Source organism: Lasioglossum baleicum, chromosome 15 (assembly GCF_051020765.1).
Source record: "Lasioglossum baleicum chromosome 15, iyLasBale1, whole genome shotgun sequence".
In the NCBI taxonomy this organism is placed as follows: domain Eukaryota; kingdom Metazoa; phylum Arthropoda; class Insecta; order Hymenoptera; family Halictidae; genus Lasioglossum; species Lasioglossum baleicum.
In genome coordinates, this window is record NC_134943.1 from 5,170,328 (window position 1) to 5,189,335 (window position 19,008).

General features: G+C 43.3%; 3 protein-coding genes across 9 annotated transcripts in view; 1 reads left to right on the plus strand and 2 right to left on the minus strand.

Moving 5' to 3' along the window:
* LOC143216669 (uncharacterized) overlaps window positions 1-13,132 on the minus strand; it is a 27,413-nt gene extending 14,281 nt beyond the window's left edge. Inside the window, exon 1 of the mRNA XM_076439954.1 lies at window positions 1-13,132. This exon is cut by the window's left edge and continues 14,281 nt beyond it. The gene's annotated coding sequence lies outside the window, so the exon portion shown is untranslated.
* The window catches only part of Dop1r2 (dopamine receptor 2), a 97,871-nt gene extending 81,966 nt beyond the window's left edge, over window positions 1-15,905 (plus strand). For 6 of the 7 annotated variants that reach the window (XM_076439955.1, XM_076439956.1, XM_076439958.1 and 3 more), the window contains 2 exons: window positions 448-532; window positions 12,407-15,905. In XM_076439955.1, coding sequence (XP_076296070.1) covers window positions 448-532; window positions 12,407-12,517 — 196 coding nt within the window. In that variant the 3' untranslated portion in view covers window positions 12,518-15,905. Of the gene's footprint in view, window positions 1-447; window positions 533-2,304; window positions 2,647-12,406 lie in introns of all 7 variants that reach the window. The other variant, XR_013010599.1, reaches the window with a different exon arrangement.
* On the minus strand, window positions 14,118-18,727 carry LOC143216671 (solute carrier family 25 member 44). The gene is made up of 5 exons (XM_076439963.1): window positions 18,427-18,727; window positions 17,631-17,944; window positions 17,248-17,555; window positions 16,999-17,185; window positions 14,118-16,930 (listed from the first exon to the last, which is right to left on the minus strand). Exons 2-5 carry the CDS (start codon window positions 17,803-17,805, stop codon window positions 16,611-16,613), a joined length of 990 nt encoding a protein of 329 aa, XP_076296078.1. The 5' UTR covers window positions 17,806-17,944; window positions 18,427-18,727; the 3' UTR covers window positions 14,118-16,610.
* Between the last annotated feature and the right edge of the window lie 281 nt (window positions 18,728-19,008).

Below are 19,008 nucleotides of genomic sequence, written 5' to 3' on the forward strand. Positions count from 1 at the left end.
CCGTGTAAAACAATGGTAATAATCTCTGTTATTATTAGTGAAGATATTTCCATAATCTAGGAAATAAATAAATTAGGAAACAGACGCCCAGTTTGTTCGATCGAATACTTTCTGCTAAGAATAGTTTCCTCTGCCTTTCTAAGACCCTCATTTACTTGACCCTTGTTGTACAAGTGTCCCTGGAGTCTACGTCAACCTTCAATTACCGGAGTAGAGTCTCGAAGACTCCACTGAATGTTTTAAACCGATTATGGTGTCTCTATATTTGCCTCCAAGCTAAATTTTAATTTACGTGAATCGTACATCAATTTACAATATTCTTATATAATAAAATTGTTCAAAAACATGAAATTGCATGAAGATTTTCAGACTGACCATCACAGTGACACTTCCACCGTGTCACCCACTACCAAACCGTGACTCAGACGTCTCTGCTCTCTTTTTCAGAGCATTCGTGCGAATCCTGTGCGGCTGCTGCCCGAGACGTATGAGACGGCGGTATCAGCCGGCATTCAGATGCAAACCAAGCCAAGTGAGTATGAAATATTCATACACCCTACACGAGCACGCCTCAACGCGCCGGAGACTCCTCGAAAACGCGCGAAAAACGTGCGAGAAACTAGTTTCGCCGATCTATCCCGGTTCCGCGAGCGTCTTTCCGTTCAAAGACAACGAAAAACTGCATAAATCGTTTCGGAGTCGCTGTAGCCCCGAAGCATTCATATAATCGACTTGGTGGAAGCTCTTCACGCAGTTCCAACAGCGAAAGAATCACACCGGAAGAAGAAATACCGTGATCGTGGGCACCGGAAGTCGCCAAGGCTTGTTCCTGCGTTGCTCAGTCGTTTAAGCGGCGCAACAGGCTGTGGGACGATCTTGGGATCGATCTGGGACTCGTAAAAGCTGATTACAAGAGCCTGAGGACGGGCAAGGAGGTTTCTCAGTCGAGCAGAAGGCGGTCAAGGGTGCGCAACGAAACTCATGGCAATCGCAAGCCCCGAAACTTGCTTTTGAAAACCGGCCAACCGGGAGATATTTATTATTCCGATTGCTGGAACTTCTCCGCCCACGCGACGGGCATCCTGATCATCCCCTCGATACCGTCGCCCTGTTAACCTCTGGACCACAGAAGACTTATCTTTGCTCCACATCGGATCCTTTAATTTCTTCCCGGCGAGGATGAAGATCCGCGGAAAGATTCGCTAGATGATCGCATGATACAGAAGACGACACTGCTGACTCGGCTTCTGTATTCGAGGGTGCCGGACCAACCAACCTCGCAGAAGTATGATTATTTCTGGGACACGACCCGCCGGAAACTTTTCTTATTTATTAAACGAGAGGAAAGTTTCCAGAGACCCCGCAGAGATGGAAAAAAAGTCACGATCGACTCGTGGCGCGCACCGACGCGCGGCGCGGCGTATCGAATTTGCATGAATTAGGAACCGCGTTCCGTCTGCATGCGACGCGTTCCGCGTACAGTCTGCGGGAAAATTTGCAACGTACGAGGAACTCCATGTTCTTGGAATTTTGAAGTAGCAAGTTTCTTTGCTTTTTGGGTCTCGAGGAAGTTTCTTGGGCAGAATTGCAAAGAAGACGGAATAGGCAATTATGTAAATATATTCTTTCATTGCACGATCTTTCCTCGCGATTTTTGGTTTCTGACAGTTAGAGAAAAACATTTATTATGTAGTGAGTAAGATAGGGAATATGTTTCTATTTCAATTCTGTCAGTTGCAATCCGGATAGAAAATGTTTATTTTCCATAAACATCCCCGTCCTAGTAATAACATACAAGGTAATGAGAATAGCAACGATGATGCAATGAGCCTTTACTAAATATGAATTCATTCTCCGAACAAAAATCACGAAAACCTCAAGTGACAAAATAAAAACGTGCGTTTTGTCGCAGACTGTACTCTTCGGTATCCCAGTACAACTCGCGTGACACACGAAGACACACCCGAAGATTCGTATAAAGTAGCTTTCTGAATCGGTAAGTCTAGGTTATTCTGAAATCGATACCGGTCCATACGTCTCGAAGAAGACAAACGAACCCGAGATCCTGCGTTACATAAAATGAATCCATCGAGGAACGAGTCATTTCGACGGATCCCCTAAACACAGGCCCGGTCAACGTTCGGAAGATGAGTTCGTCTTATGCGTCACTGTCCATCGAATCCGACAGGGACGTCGCGTAATCTGGGAAAGAGAATCGAAGCTAAACGAACGAACGAACGAACGGAGAAAGAACGTAAAAAGATGGTGGTCGGTTGTATCCAGTGTTGTTACTATCTTTTTCAGAGATTCACGTCCGGAAGATACTACTCCGCGTACACGCTCCACCACGTGCGCAGCAGCCGAGAGAGTTCGTGCGAGCAAACCTACATTTAACGATGGGATAACGTTTGGATCACTGCTCGTTTGGACACCGATTGCCGCATAACAACCATACACGATCCATCCGCGTCCCTAATCGTCCGTCGTTGTCAAAGCGTCGTTGTCTGCCTTCGGGGAGTCCTCTCTGCTACAACCCCCCCTTCCACACCCCTAATTACACCCCCCTCTCATCAGTAACCGGCCGAAGATACTTAATACTGATTATCGGCGAAGGACTCTGTCACCGTCCCATTTAACATAGCCTCGGTATGTTGACCAGCGAATAGATATGTGGATTCTCATGATACTACACAGACACTATACTGTACACTATGTTCATACACACATGAGCACCTGCACGAGAGCAACAACACCCTACGTGTCGGGATTAGTGCACACACGTTTTTTGGTATGCCTAGGAGTCACGCACCTACCACTGACTCTCTCTCTCTCTCTCTCTCTCTCTCTCAGAAACTCTAGCACCTAGCGACCACTGATGTGTTTTCTCTGTCTGGCGAGGGTGTTGGGTTACCCGGAAGTTTGTGGCGATTTTATAGCGATAGTGTTCGGAAATGTTGAGTTTTTAGTCTAAAGCGCGCTGGATTTACTTCGGAGCAATGTAAAGTGCATAGGTGTGGTGTAAGTAAGGCGTATTATGAGCAGACGTGACTCGAGGAGGCGTGGCCTCGTAGCTCGACAGAATATCCTACGTGTTCCTTGCTCTAAAGAGATGAAAATCGCACAAAATTGATTGTAATCGATTGTGAAAATTCGAATGCAACAAACGTTCCGCGATAACGAAGATAATTCTTTTAAGTGGTAGTGAAACGCAAATGGCACAAACTCTCCCAGTAACCCAATAGACTCCTTTGAAACCTTATCTCGGACGTTCGATAAATAAAAACTCCGAGAAAACAGCTATCACGCTTCACGCAGCTTCTCGTAATTCTCATAAAGATGGCGCGGAGATGGGAAATTTAAACGGTTCAACCGGAAACGGTTTAAAAGCTACACTCGAGAGAGGACCGGATCTCTCGTACAATTCTTCCCGTGGAAACGGTCGGTTCTGGTTTCGGATTATTCGCGGCCCGGCCCGAAAAGGAAATCGTTCTGCATGGAAAGGCGAGGAAACAAAAACGCGAACACCATTTATCGGGAGCCAGCAACGCGGGGAAATCGCGTTTCGTCCGGCACGGCGTGCGAATTCGCTCGGATACGACTTCGTCATTCAATTATTGTTTTAAGTTCACTTTTTTTTTGTTCGGAACGAATCGATATCAATCGACGCAGAAATTACAATCGAAACTCTCGCACGGGAAACAAGAAGCTCCATTAACGGGATCCCCAATTGGCAACCACCGCTGTTTTATTTATTACATTTCCGGCGTCGAACTAATTAAATGTCGAGATTGAACTTCTGGCGAATGTTTAACGTTCATTTCTACCTGCAAACATTTTTACGAGCGCGCGCAGATCGGCGCTGTTTTATTTTATGCACCCCTAGAGATGCTCGGCCCGGTCGAAAATAAAAATACTGTGCAACGTGATCGACCTCGATTCCAAGTAGAAATGTCGAGCCGTAGCCGGACACACGCCAGTCAAACATATTATCATGAAATTGCTGACTTTTCGGTTCGACGTTCTTGGAATAAAATCTTGCAATAAAAATACTGTTGGGACTCTAATTAAAGAAACAGCTGCGATATGGTGCTGCTCCGCTTTTGCAAAAGCGAGTCACGAACGTGTTGTGAATTGTAATCAACGAATATCCGTATTAATCAAATTTTATATTGAATATGAAACCGTATACTGTTCTCACTGTTTTTATAAAGATTACACAATTTCAATGTAGGAGCTATCTCTTGAAATCAAACTCAGTGGAAAACTAGTAAATATCTATTAAACAGATTTAAAATGATAATTACAAGGAACTAAGGGTTAAAAGCCTGCACTTTTCCGCATTTTGATCTGGATTGATCCTACACACTGCAGAGTCATGGGCGTGGCTTGAGGAGGCGTGGCCTTGTGGCTCTTGGTTTCTACGGTCCCGCTTCAATCTAAAGAGATAAAAATCTATTTCAAAGCCAACGAATCCCAAATAGAAGTGCCTTTAAAACGAAATAAAATTGTCTATCATTGTTATCGATATTTAGCTATTGAAGAATACATAAGGATTGAAAGCTTAAAAGGCAACAGTTTTTCGCATTTTGATCAACAGGAAGGCTTGAATTAAAGTCCAGAATTAGTATCGAGAGAAAATTCGCTGCTCATATCGAAATAAAGAACCGGATATCGACGTGGGTGTCGCCAGGCTTTGTAAAACGAGGGACGAAAATAAAAATAAAAAAACTCACCGGGGAGTAGCATCTGGCCTTGTAAACAATGATGAAGCGACGGGTCTTCGAATCGATGGCATGTACACGCTGTGTGTCGTAAATACTCCGGGGCGGCTCGGAAATGCCACCGAAAAATGGCACCTTCGCGTTCCAAACGCGTTCCCGTTTAATTATATCAGCCGCGGGTCTGCGTGTCGCGTTCACTCCGGCCGCAATTCTAAATCGATCAACTAATTCGCTGAAATTCCGCGATCGTTCATTTATCACCGGCGAATAATTAAATTAATTACAGGGGCGCGATGGCATCGATTGGGACCCGCGCGCGTCACGCTGCGAACAGTTCTACTCTTGGCTTTCACCGTTTGCGAAATCGGTTTCCTTCGAATCGAATTCAAGCGTGGCCCCTTGGCGGCCATTTTTCCTATCTCCGTCGACGTCCGGTTGAAGGGGCGGAATTGCTCTTTTGGGTACAGGGTGGCCACACAGTTATGGTCATGGAAATACTAGAAGAGATTCTCCGCAGAAAATATTTTACGAAGATGGTTGTCAATCTTCTCTTTCCTCTTGTATTGTTTGTAACCATGAAAACTATTTCGAATACCTTGTTTTACATCAATCTGTTCTATCCATAATATCGGAAATGCCCCGTTTCCTCGGAATAAACAGCTGAAGTTCTGCAGAATTTCTAAGAGTCGTAATTAGTGTGGTCAGTGACCGAGTGAAAACAATGCAGAAGCTATGAGTATTAGTAACTGGGTCACGAAGTCACGAAACAGCAACACGAATTAACTTTGAAACATGGAGACTACTAATTTCATTATCACAGTGCCGTTTGAAACTCCTTTATCGGTCAGATACGGCTTGGTTAGTGACTTACTAAAGGCGCCATTCGTGAGAGTGCTTTGTAAAATCTAATAGAGGCGCATTACCAAAAAAACGATTTGGTCAGTGACCTAACGAACACGTCGACGCGATGTCACTGACCAAACAATAGTTTAACAGGAAGTTTAATGTGCATCTACTGATCCATTGGATGATTAGCAACTTTCTGGCACCGTGTACATAGGGAAAACCGTGCCGAAGTCCGAGTGCATTCGTTTCGGGTCCCGTCCTAGCCCCGATGAAATCATAATCCCCTTTACGATTCATTTCCGGTTTTATTTCGCAATGCTGACGTGCCGCCCTTACGTGCCCCGTAAATTCAGTTCTTATTTTATATCATAGGGATCGAACACGACTCGTTCTCCCTGCGCCAGGAATTTTCGTATCACTGTAAAACGAGAGAAACCGCCCACTAAAAAAACAGGAACCGCTCTCCCGCAGCTTCTCTCTCATCGAAACAAGATTTCTATTCCGGGAAACCTCTCGGCGCTGCTTCTTTGACAATCGAGCACATCGAATAGACTCTAAGTTTCCGGACTGCTCAGAATGCTAATCGGATGGAGATGAGATTTAAATCTGAGCTATTTCGATGTGCGGGGCCAGATATCGTCGGCCACTCATCGAAATGGGATTCCTATCCGAAAAATTAGCTCCGCGACCGACCTTCGTGCACTTAGCACGGTTTCGGTTAGATGGCAGACGGGTTCGGGAGTGGGACTGGTCGAGCAGATAAATCTGACTTCGGGCTAATGGATCTTGAAGCGGGTATTGCTCAATTCTTCAAGAGTAGAATGTTTTCTAGCTGTTACTATCTGGATTTTACATAATAAAACCGGGAAATTACGTGTACAATTTGTCAATTCCTGTATCGCTGGAGTTTCATTTCTATCATGCCACTTTCCATTTCTTATTTCATTGATGCGATGTTCGTGGATATTATTGAGTATCAATCTCGCGTAGGTAATTTATAATATTGTCTCAAACGATGTCACTGATCACTGACCATTGATTCAGATTAAATACCTCAGAGACTGATCACTGGTTTCTGACCAGAGTTAAACTCTAAAAAGTCACTGACCTTCGATCAACGGTCACTGACCATACGTATCTAAGCAAGCCTATCAGATGGGTAATTAAATGTCCAAGTTTTGTCTCCTTTTGAACCTCCCTGCAACCAACTCTGCTGATCAAACGAAAGGGAAAACTTGTCTGAGAACAAGAGAAGGGTTTTCCAGACAGCCATCCTCAGCTCTAGAGTTCTCATCCCCCTCGAGAACAAGACGAGGTCGCCGTATCCCATCGGCCAGAGACTGTCGGATCGTTGGCCATCGGATAAACGCGATCTCCGGCAAACTTTACAAGTTGTTAAGCCAGCGTGATACAGCTACCCCATTTCTCACGGCCTCGCGGACTGGACACGCCGCCGGTTCCAAGGGCCTGCAGAGGAACGAGCTGCAAATGTCGCCATGAAAGTCCCGAAAAACAAGGGGACATGAGTTACGAGCACGTCCGTCGCCGGAAGAGATATAAATGTCGGAAACGGGGCGGAGGTGGTCGTGTTCTCTCCCTTGTGCTGTCCACGGGCCACCCCTTCACGCAGGGGGTGCTAACCCCTATTTTCGACGTAACAATTTAGAGAGAAAAAAACGAATATAAATCGGTCGACGATCCGGAGAGTCCTCATCAATCGCCGCGGCGGGTAGAGCTATGTAGACGTCTTGTTGAACGTCGATTTTATGGCGGCTCGTTTTCACGCGACCTCGATGTACAGGGACGAATAGAGCCAGGGGTGCGAAGGGAAATCGAACGATTTCTCATGCAAAGTCGAAAATATGGCCGAGTTTTTGCCCGGGGAAATTGAATATATGGGACAGACACGTGAGCAGCGGCTTTCCACTTGACCCTTACGTGTTCGTTTTGAACCATTGATGGAACCTATTTGTTGAAACTTCAGTTAAAACTTAACTTATTTGTTAAACCTTCAGAGTACATCTTTTAGAAAACAGTTGCATTCTACAGTTCTGGCTCGATTTTTGAGATCCTACCATTTATTTGAGCCTCTAATCGTAAAAGACACTGTAAAACACGCTGTATCCGTTCTTTTGAATGAATTTCAGCGACTGTTTCTCTCTTGTTTCTTTCGCTTTTCTTTGCACTCTGAAATTCGTTCAACGGTGAAAACTCGAGAGGAAAATACGAAAAAGCGATCCACGAGCCGAAAAACAACGAGCTGGCGGCCAACGTGTTCCAATGGCTAATATGTTTCAATAACCGGGACGGGTTTATCGCGTCCCACGCGGCTACTCTTCGACTCGGCGATATTTTTAACAGATTTAGCGGTTATAAATTCGGCTGGATGCCGATCCCATCGATTGAGCGTATATCATCGGGGATAATTGAACGGCGGACGGTAACGGCGCCGAATTATCTCCCGTGGAATGGACGGGTACACAGAAAGAATGTTTTCCCACCATCGACAGGGGGGAACGAAAGATTTCCTACCATCGACCAGGCAATCAACTTACGGCTGACATCGGTGTGCCTCGGTTAGAGGATATGTCCTTTGATTATATTCGATCTCTTGATACGGAGCTCTTCTATCTTCTTTCACATCTTCGTCCAACATATTCTCCTCTGATTTTTCCTCCTCCTTTGATTTTAAAGTCCCAATTTTATGGAGTGATTTCTGGAAAGGAACATCGAATTAACATTTACTTCTTGTACTATTCTTGAACTATTTTTTGTTTTTTTTTTTTAGTGTGCGACTTGTTAGCGATTTATCATGAAGTTTTTAATGTATTTACTACCTTCTCAATGTGCAACGAGAGCATAATGATAAAAATAGAATGGAACCCAGACGAATACGCGTTGTGTTTACGGAATGAGCCAGACTGTCGCGTAGTCGACAGCACAGCAAACATTGATACAGGTCCTCAATTATAGAAGCATACATTTCATTCCGTCAATTGTTTCAATAATACTACTGACGCAACTGTCGCATCTCCACGTTTAAGGAGACAATATTCCATTGCAGTGATACATTCAGCATTATTCCTCATTGATCTTCAACTAGAATGCTCCGAAGACAGATAGCGAGGCTATTGAAGCACAGAAACTACGGAAAGTGTGTCAGTTTTGGGCAAGGAAGATGAAACGGCAAGAAATCATAATAAATTGTAAATTCTTAAATTCTGACGAACGACACACAAGAGAATCTCCAAAAATGTTTCAGTGAATTCTGAACCCCAACAAATCTGGTTTAAAATTAAAGAAAAAACGATTGAAATTTGAGGATGCCATAAATATTTTTAGCGTCCACCGTCGGCAAAGTATGATTTAGTTGCCATGTCCGTCGAAGGCGGTCCTCCGGATTCAACCGAAGGGAAGGTCGAAAAAAGGAATAGGAGAAAGAGAGCCAGAGGGGAAGATTGGTTTCCTGGCCAGCCGACGCAAGGGAGAAGGATGCGCTCATCCAGGGTGGCGAATGAAAAATGAAATCGAGCGAGGAGCGTCGGGCGTGCCAGTTAATGCTTCTCGTGCATTAGGACGAATTATCTTGCATCGGTCGGGACGCGGCACGGTGGCGGACGATATTGATGCATTTCTGCCCGCATTCGCCTACTTTTCCCGTAATCCGTCGCGTCCTTGTTTTATCGCGCGATCCCCTATCTCTACATCATTTTTGTTTTATTCTCGCGTTACACAGAACCAGCCCATTTCCATCGGGCCGCTACCGTATCGCGCGTTACTGCAAGAACCGGATCGGATGCAAAACACCAAAAACACTTCAATCCTCGGCCCCATTTTTCCTTACAGCAGTATCCTGCTACGGACAGTCCATTTCAAGACTTTCTTTTCTCGAGAAAACGGTTGCCATGCTGCTTCGTTCGCTTTTTCGTCTTCTGAATATGTAAAGCGTGTGAGCATATTTTTGGGTACTCCATCAATTGACCTAATCTCGAAAAACGACTTCACAGACATATTCTCCAGCCTACAAAGACTAATAAAAAAATTACTCTAGTTCGGAGCTCCTGACTGAACTTGAAAGCTCGCAGCAGACAGGAGCCTGGAAAAGCAACTTCCAAGCGAGGGCCCGGAAACTTGAACTTTCGCCTTTTTGAGCGTGACGGTATCGATCCACCGGCTCCGATTGCATCCGCCATCTTCCCCGGGACTGTCTTTTCACTTCTCCTGGATGCCATCCAATTGTCGTTCCCGACAGCCGTTGTTATTCGCAATCGAAAGCCCCGCGTGTCACCGGATCGACCGATTTGAATCTTAACTTGCGAGCAGAAGGACAAATTTGAGAGAAGAGAGAGTCCCAAAAACTGATGTTCACTGGACCGGTCGAAGACAGAGATCTTGATGGGATCGATTGATCCTTCTCTCGCTTCGAGAACGGCAGGCCTTCGTGTTTTTAAAGGTCGCAACGGATCAACGGAGAGAGGTTTCCGCTTCACGGTTGCGAGAGAAACCGGCACACACCTTTGCCGCTGAATGCCGAACAGTGTTGAATCAGGAACGGATGGAGGAGAGGAAAGAAACGATTTTCGATGGCTCCTCTGCCCGTGAACCAAATAAACCGATACGGCCGAACCGGCCAGCCATGGAAAAATTGCAAACGTGGACAACAGTTGTCGCTTGTCGACTCTGTCCGCGTCGCGATTTCGCGGATCGACCGGCAATCTGAATGCCTAACACTGCGCTAAACCATTGTTCCATTCTAGAGTATTACCTTGGATAAAGAGAGGTTTACAACCCCTGTTTCGCTGTCTATGTGGTCCGGGGTTGGGCACAGAGAAATGGAAAATGAACGCTTTGAGGTCGGGAATGGTTTTTCGCAAAAGCAAATAAACTATGAAATATTGATTAGAACGAAAATAATCTTAATTATAGGTGAACAAGCCGAAAACCCGATACCAGTGAAACGACCACAAATCTTCCCCTAACCAGAACAAGAAGTGCGAGGTCTCATGCAACAGACCAGCCCCTCGTATACATATAGTAAAGCCAGCATTTTCCCTCGTCATGCAAGAATCGAGCCTGCACAGACGTGTCATTAAAATATTTGACAAATGAACCGGTGTGCAACGTCGCTGTAATACACGTCGCCAGGGCTGTAATTCTGTAGAGCAGGTGTGTCGGTGTTGTTTTAAGGCCAAGGGTAACAAAAGGGTTCTGGCACAATCACGGCACACCGATGCGGATGGAAGTGAAGTCGGCCGATTAGATTGTCCGGTTGGTGTTGGAAGCTGACCCAGATACTCGGTCACTTAGTTTCGTTAATCCGCGGTAGAATGAGGCGCTGTAAAATCGTAAGGAGAACAGAAGAACGCGAAGAAATTGGAAATCCGTTTCGGTCTCGCCTCTCTGTTGGGAATTCGGCAGTTGATAGGATAAACGAGGAAACTTTTGCCTCCTTGTTCACACACACCGCTAGTCTCCTCTCGGGATCAAACTGATGAAACAGCACTGCGGGGACGGTTTTTGTATCGCCGCGAGATTCGTTCTGGTCCTCGAAGCTGCCAGAAATGGCGAATGTGCTTGTGGAATGCTGGTCATTGAGTAAGTGGGATGACCGACCGAACAGAGAGTATTCTAATGTATGGATTCATTATTGTGTACGAATGGCGCTGTGTTGGGTACTAATTTGATTAACCCCCTCCATTTTGATCGTGCCGCACGATATTTAATTAATTCTTGGCTTGTATGTTGCGTGTTGAATCTAGCTTCGCTGCAAGGTTTCATAGTTTGTTAGTATTTATCGTGCTTTTAATACTGTAACTACTGGTCTCATTAAAGTGGCATGTTCCGAAAAAAATTTTTGGAACAACACTAAGAATTTTCTCTTTCATCTACACATTTTTGTAATGAATATACATATAAAATCGACAATCTCGCCACTACACTCTTAAAATCACAAGTGCAGAAAATATTTAGAAAAACGAATACTAGTGCCATCTACCAGCAACAACCGTAAGTCTCAAGGAAACCCTTTCAAGTTACGAATACCGAAGACCTCATCAGCCCTGTAGCTCCCATAATGTTGGAGAAAACACAGTACGCTATGATACATTTTGTCCCGACGATCTCGAGTTAGTTCACCTATGCGAAGGATACGGGTCCTTTAGCTCCCACCGGAAGTTGATGGTAGATCGCCGAGGACGAACGGAAACAGAGCAATAGAGGGAAACAGAAAGACTATAAAAATTCCAAGGCGGACGTAGCCGAGTAATTGCATTCATCTTTCACGAAGTACGCACGGGATTGCATTCGGAAAGCAAATTCCTCCGACTGGGTCCTTGCCCCGAACTATAAAAGAGTGCATCCGTCGATTTATTTCGCGCGATTCGAATGCCGGACATGCCTTCGTCACCTGGCCCTGCTGAAATTAGCTAATTAACGAGTTAGGACACCGTTCAGCTCCATCGGAATTTTCGGAAATGTAAGAACAGACAGGAATTTAATTAAAGTTGGATATCAACGGCCACGATAGTTACGAGGCTCGGCTACAATTTATTGCGAGACGGTTCGATTACGATTAAACTGCGAAATGTCTCTTCTTAATTAGCTCGTGATGGACAACGAGAGTGGTAACAAAAACATATAATTTATATAACTGTATATAGTTGTAAAATACTACAGGACATTATAAACTCCTACAGGACATTGTAAAGTACGTAGTATAAGTCTTTGTAAAAATCTGTACAAATGTTTTCCTCCGCTGTACATACCGGTACAAGCTTTTGACCAACAATACTCCTAATTGTCGTGAATATTTATTAAGAATGCTGCGTTTCTGATTGCAGTACGTTTCCGGAGGGAACACCGGCGGCCAGGCGAGCAGCGTGAGCTATAGTAGCGTGAGCCAGAGCAGCGATGGCGGCGCCGGAAGTGGATTGCCAAGTGGCGGGATGTGACGATACACGGGGGCCCGGCCCGGGCCTCGTCGAGACCGAGCGATTCGTTTCCGGGATACGTGATTATAGGCCACCTGCCAGAGGACTTCACCGAGGGTCTTTCTTGACCCTTTGGGCCGGAAGACGAGAGCTTCACGGCGTCCTGGAAGACGCGCGAGGAAGACTACCCACCGGACCCCCTCCTCGAACAAAAGTGGCCCGAATTTATGGGAAAATCGACATGGGCACCCCAGTTTACCGTCACTAGGTGAACACGACGGAATGTGGACCACGGAGAAACCACATAGAAGCCTCCCCCATTGTATATAGCGTTTTGTACCACCGACGAAGGAGCCCGCGAACAGAGCCGAGGACGCTCGCAAACCGTTTTTACGTTCCGGTACCTTCGATTTTCCGTAGCCTTAGCATACCTACCGAATCGTTGATCGAACGTGTCCTGCGTGTCTTCGGGAACACTGTGGTTTCCTTCTCATAGTCGCGATCTGGTTCGATGATTTATAATTTTACATTAATTCAAATGGTACTGTAGTTATTCGTTTACTAGTTTGTGAGAAAATTATTTTCTGAATTACGTGTTGTTTCGTAAAGTGTTTCAAGTATGTGCCTGTCAAATTCTGATTTTTATAATTTCATACAGAACTGTGTATTTTTGTTTAAATTCAGGCACGATGTATCAAAATAATTGTAACGTAGGGAGAACTGTAGCCGAGTAACTGGAATAAGGGCGAGCTATAGTCAGACAAGTGGAACAGAAGCAAGCTATGGTCAGACAAGTGGAATAGATGCAGTCTGTGACCAGATAAAGTAGAGTAGGCACAGTACGTGATCAGACAAGTCGAATAGGGGAAGTCTATGTTCGAACAAGTGCGTAAACAGTATATGCAGTCGGACAAAGAGAATATATACAGCAAGCTCTGTATTGTCGAGCCAGAACGCGCTGCTGTAAGGAGGGAACGGCAGTGTACACCGAAACTCGATACATCGCGAATATTTAGTGTCTGGGCTGGCACAGTTGTGAGCGAATTTATTCAGCCTTCGACGCTTCCCTCGAACTCGAAGCAAAAGAGTCAAGACTGGCAGCACTAAAGGTATCCTCATCGACTCGTCCGGCGAATGTCCAGGAACGAATCCATTCGCCGAGCCGTTCCTCGCTTATTCACGACTAGATTAATTGTAACGTGAAACAAGTAGCAAGGCCAATGTAACTTAATCGACGGACGACGCGAACGAAGTTACACTTACGGGGCTTGCATACTTTACTATCTATCGTGTACACCTTGTAGATTATTCCGAAAAAGTACAGAAATTGCTACATTTATCACATAAAAAATTGTAGACATTCACTAATTGAAGATAATCCTCTAGGGAATTTTTTACACATATCCATAAACATTTTCCTAAAAGAAGTTAAAATCAAAGCGAAAATGAGAATGCTCACGCCCGGGGTCTTTTCTGCCATCACTTTTGTCAGTATAAACCGAGATTGATCGTACCCACTTTCAGTATGGAACAGAACCTATATTTAGCATATTAAAAGTGGGTATTAGTTCTGTTCCATGATAAACCTGGATATGCTCCGTCTCTGTCTAAACTGACAAAAGTGGTGGCAGAAACACCTCGGGCGTGAGTACTCTCATTTCCTCTCTGTTAGAATTTAATTTTTCCGAGTGTGAAATCCTAGGGTATCCTATGTCAGGGTCGTACGAGGGATGGTAACGTGCACGGGCCCCGTTGTCCATTAAAGTGCATAGTTTCAAACGGATCGATTTTAATTGTAATCATAATCGAAACGAGATAGAAAGAACTCGAAGCGTGAGCGTCGCTATTAGTGTTTTGAGATCGACCTCTCGAATTGTGTTCCAACGACTGTCTCGCAAAAAGAAATAAAATCGGTTCCCACAACTGTCGACGAATCGTCACAAGTTTGAGCGTCACTATTATTTCGATTATCATAAACGGACAATCTCTACTCGAAAAATGTATACTCGTCTACTTCTATAGCGGATATTTTTGCAGCGACGGTATTTTTGTTTTACGAGAAATCACCCTTATATAGACACCTATTTCAGTGTACATAAACAAACCATCGCCGTGTAATTGTAAATAATACGAGAGTACGAAGCTGAACGAAAGACGCGTGTGGGCATACGCGAGCGTTGTATTTAATGTAACTCTTGTGAAACGCGAAACGTTTCTTCGATCATCAATAAATTCAGAATTATTCAGCGAGAGCGACATCCTATCGTGCTAGAAGTTTCGACAGTTAATTAATAAAAAAAAGTAAAGCCTGGACCCTATTTGATTCGACTATTGGACTTCTGGTTGAGAACCACTGTTCGCGAACGATTTATAAATTTACCAATGACTTTATACTAACCTCATTCTCCTTTATTTATAATTTTAAAACAATTTCAACCTCTTAAGAAACGCTGTCTTAGAACAAACTTACTTTTGATTCAAGAAGAACACAACTTATGGACTTTCCTGAGACTCGAAAATGAAGTGTACACTATTTATTTATACAAGAACACCAGTTAAATAAACTTTGGCAAACGTAGGAGTACAGGAACGCTTGCGATGTGAGAACACCGTTTGAAATGGCGAATAGTAATTGGTGGACGTCTTAACAATGCTAGTCATAATAGTTACCGTAAGCTCGTTAGAACTTGAGAGTCTAATAAAATGAATGGCGATTAATGAAATCGACATAAAAGAACAAGCCAGAATAAAATGCAGACAGTCTGAGAACCAAACGCCTGTATCGCTCGAAATGGAAAGAATGTAATAAAACACGAAGTAAATGTTCACACTTTCGAACAGTGTTTCCACAGCAATTCCGGTTTAGAGGGCGCTTTGTACAAACACGGGACGTTCTGTCTAATTTGACCGCCTAAAATTTAATGATTCACAATTCTTTGTTTCATCTGTGTCGACGTATATGGAGTAATGACGATGGTAAGACAATTTTATTGTAAAACACTGTTCATAGATTGTACTTTAGCGTGAATACACACTACTCGTAATCCAGAAAATCGATGCTACGTTAAATAGGACATTTAAGGGAAATCGTCGTACTGCAGCGTGTCTGAGAGACTTGTATATGATATATTAATATTAATTGATATGATATTAACAAAAATATATCGATTAATATTAACGTATTATAAGGAAATCAAAGAAACTTTCCTGGCCTGTACATACCGTATAAATAATGTCACAGAACAGGCGCCGTGGTAATTTTAATTTGTAAGGAGTAGATAGCACGCGAACATAAACAGTACCATAATTCATGTACAAGAGCCACATTCTCGAGACCACTTAAGTACCTTCAAAGAAAAAAAATGTATCTATCAATATGCTGTCCTTTATAATAAAAGATAAATGGAAACCCTGTTTTTTATCTGCTACACACTGCTTACATCGAATTACGTAAGTATAGTAGTTAAAATGGGTAAAAAGATCAAATTAAAGTTAGCGCGTGAAACGACATAAATTATTCAATATAACTAACAAGTTTATTGATTTACATATTCTTGGTACAACGTAACATCGTTATGAATCTTTCCTTCATAGAAACTGCACTGTCCGAGCAAACAGTTTTCGTATCTGTTATTGTATTTTATCACAGTAATATATCTAACATATATTACACAGTTTGTACTTTGTGTGATGCACAAAGGGTTTATACAAAATGCACTTTTTCTTGTCCAAAGTTCGTCAGGAAGCTTTGATAGCTCAGGGTTTATAGCTCTGGGTTGATGCATGGGTTCTAACTATTTACGAAAATAAACGAAATTGTGCTCCTGACATGCATGATACTGTGGTTAAAACGTATGACTAATCAATGCTCCTCTTTTTCTTAAATAAATATTTTAATCAATTATCTTTATATGTATATATATGTTGCATATATGTATGCACGGACCACAGTTACAATTATAATTATCATACATTTTGTATAACGTAGTGCACTATCATTGAAACAATTTAAAACAATTTCCATCTTTTCTTTGGTGCGCATGAATTACCGTTATATACATAGAATACACAATCGACGAGAAATGCAAGAACGTAAAAATCATCGACGAGAATTTTACCACCTAATGTATCTTTTGTACTCCTCGGTTATACTGAATCTTTTAATGGTTTCGTACCCTAAGATGATCGAGAAACTAAAACAGGCAGATTGTACGAGTCGCGCGGATAGTCCCTTCGTGAACATTTGGAATCTCTCTTCGACCCAAAGCACTTTGAACGCACTAAACATACTGTCTAATCTCTGCACCTGCAGTCTTGCTCTGACGATGTCTAGAGGGTTTGTGATAATCGTAGTAGTAAACCCTCCCAATGTCCCAGCCACTGCTTGAATGAACAAATGGGAGACCCATTCGGGGAATAATCGGAACAGTTCATCTGCAATCGAACGAGTTTACGCGTGAGATCTGTTATCCGGTTTCACGATGTTTTTATATGACCATTACCTTGATAAGATATATAAAGTCCCCACCAAAGCGCACTGTTTGGAACGTAAGCACACAACGACGCAAGGTATCCCCGATAAAATCCTCTATACCCGTCGCTCTGATAAATCGACCTAATTATATCAGCTGAGATCTGAGCATGAGTCTTTCCTGGTGCCAACGTTAGTCCCAATGGATTCATTCCCACCTGTAAATAATTTAAACAAGTAAAGAAATGGTAGACATCTATCCCTCTCTTTCTCCACTTACTTTGTCCACATGGTATTTGCCTCTTTTCGGATTGTTGATCCCAAGAACCATCAAGTGCTGGCTCAGAATATCGAAAGGAACTACTATTGTTTGCCCTACCAAGCTAGCAGCACCACCAGCAATAATAGCTTTCAATCTTGAGTCTGTGTGACCTATAAGCTGATCTTGTCCAAGTAAATGACGCACACCTTCATATGTCGATACATAAAATACACTAGTTACAATTTGTATAGAACTGATCCAGAATCCCCTATAAAAGCCTGCCGTGCCTTCAGCTTTGTAGATCTTCTTGCAAGCATCTATCATTCCTGTGGACAATCAATAATAATGAGAAACAGATATTAAATTGTTCGTAGTTGAGTAGAATGTTTTGAGAGGCTTACCAGTATACACATGATTGTGCCTTTGAATTTGTAAACGTGTTTTGATTACTGTTAAAGGATATAAACAGCAGCGCACTGAGAATGACGAGAGCATGCTCAGTGGAAAGAACTTTGTCTTGTCCATCATATCCCACTCGATGGTGCGGATGAACGGTGGTGCCTCTACCGCAGTCATTTCCTGGATTTATATCGATACCGGTTCCAATAATGTTGCAGTATTCAAACGCTAAGGTTGCCGGGAGTATATGTTCAACCTGATGCTGCATATCTCATCAATATTTTTAGTGGAATTATCGCCCAAATCTTTCACGAAACTGACAAATAAAAATACAGAAACATGTACGTGGATTTGTGGTCACGGCTCGAAACTTGTCCGCGAAAGCAGTGTGCACGAACGTGCGCCACAAAATTACTGCGTAAACGTGTGCAGATTAATAATATACCGAGAGTTACAATAATAGATCGAGTGCATTTTTGACACGAACACGAGACGTCGTATAGGTATACGTATTTACACATACACGTGCTTTATGACATCAGGTAAAACGAACAGGACAGGAATGGAATCGAACTAGCAGCCCCGAAATTCATTCGTTAACACGTTGTTATTAATTCAACATACATTATTTGTACGCCAGAAAAACGTGGCGCACCGTGGTCCCATTTCACGATCTATGTACATAACAACTCCGCAAAGGTCACTATCAGCCAAGGTGTCAATAAGATGCACTCGGCCGTCAACGTCCGATATGATTATCATAATATAATTGATATCGAGAAAACGTCGAACACTTACGGTGATGCAACACACCGTCACAATGAACAATTTTCTCCAGCTCGTGCAAAGTGTCCATGGATGATGGTCCCACGTTGTTGTCTAGCCAGATTAATGTTTCACGAATGGTATCATGAAAGTGTCGTCGGATGAATCGGTCTCATGTTGGGAGTGGATAATCGGCCTTCGTTTCATTCAACAACCGCGTGAAATCGTGCTGATATTATTTCGAGGAGCCCATGCCAGCGAGATAGCAGAAGAAAAGTGTGATCTGGATTGTACGATATCCACGATATCCTCACTCCACACATATCATTGGACAGAAATTGCGCACAGTGGCGGGACTAGTGGGCGAATAGGCGAACTACGATTATGATCAGTCCGTGAGATGTCGCCTGGTACTTGATCAGCCATTCTATTTTGCCTGAACGTGCAAACATAGATTACTTCCTTATATTTCGTTATTTTTATTAGGGATGGATAGAATACTGTGTATCGAATAATATAAATACATTCGGAAAATTACTCTGCCGAATACAATGCTGTATTGTATGATAACATTATCAACATTTATACTACGTAAATAATTTTAAAGAGAAAGAA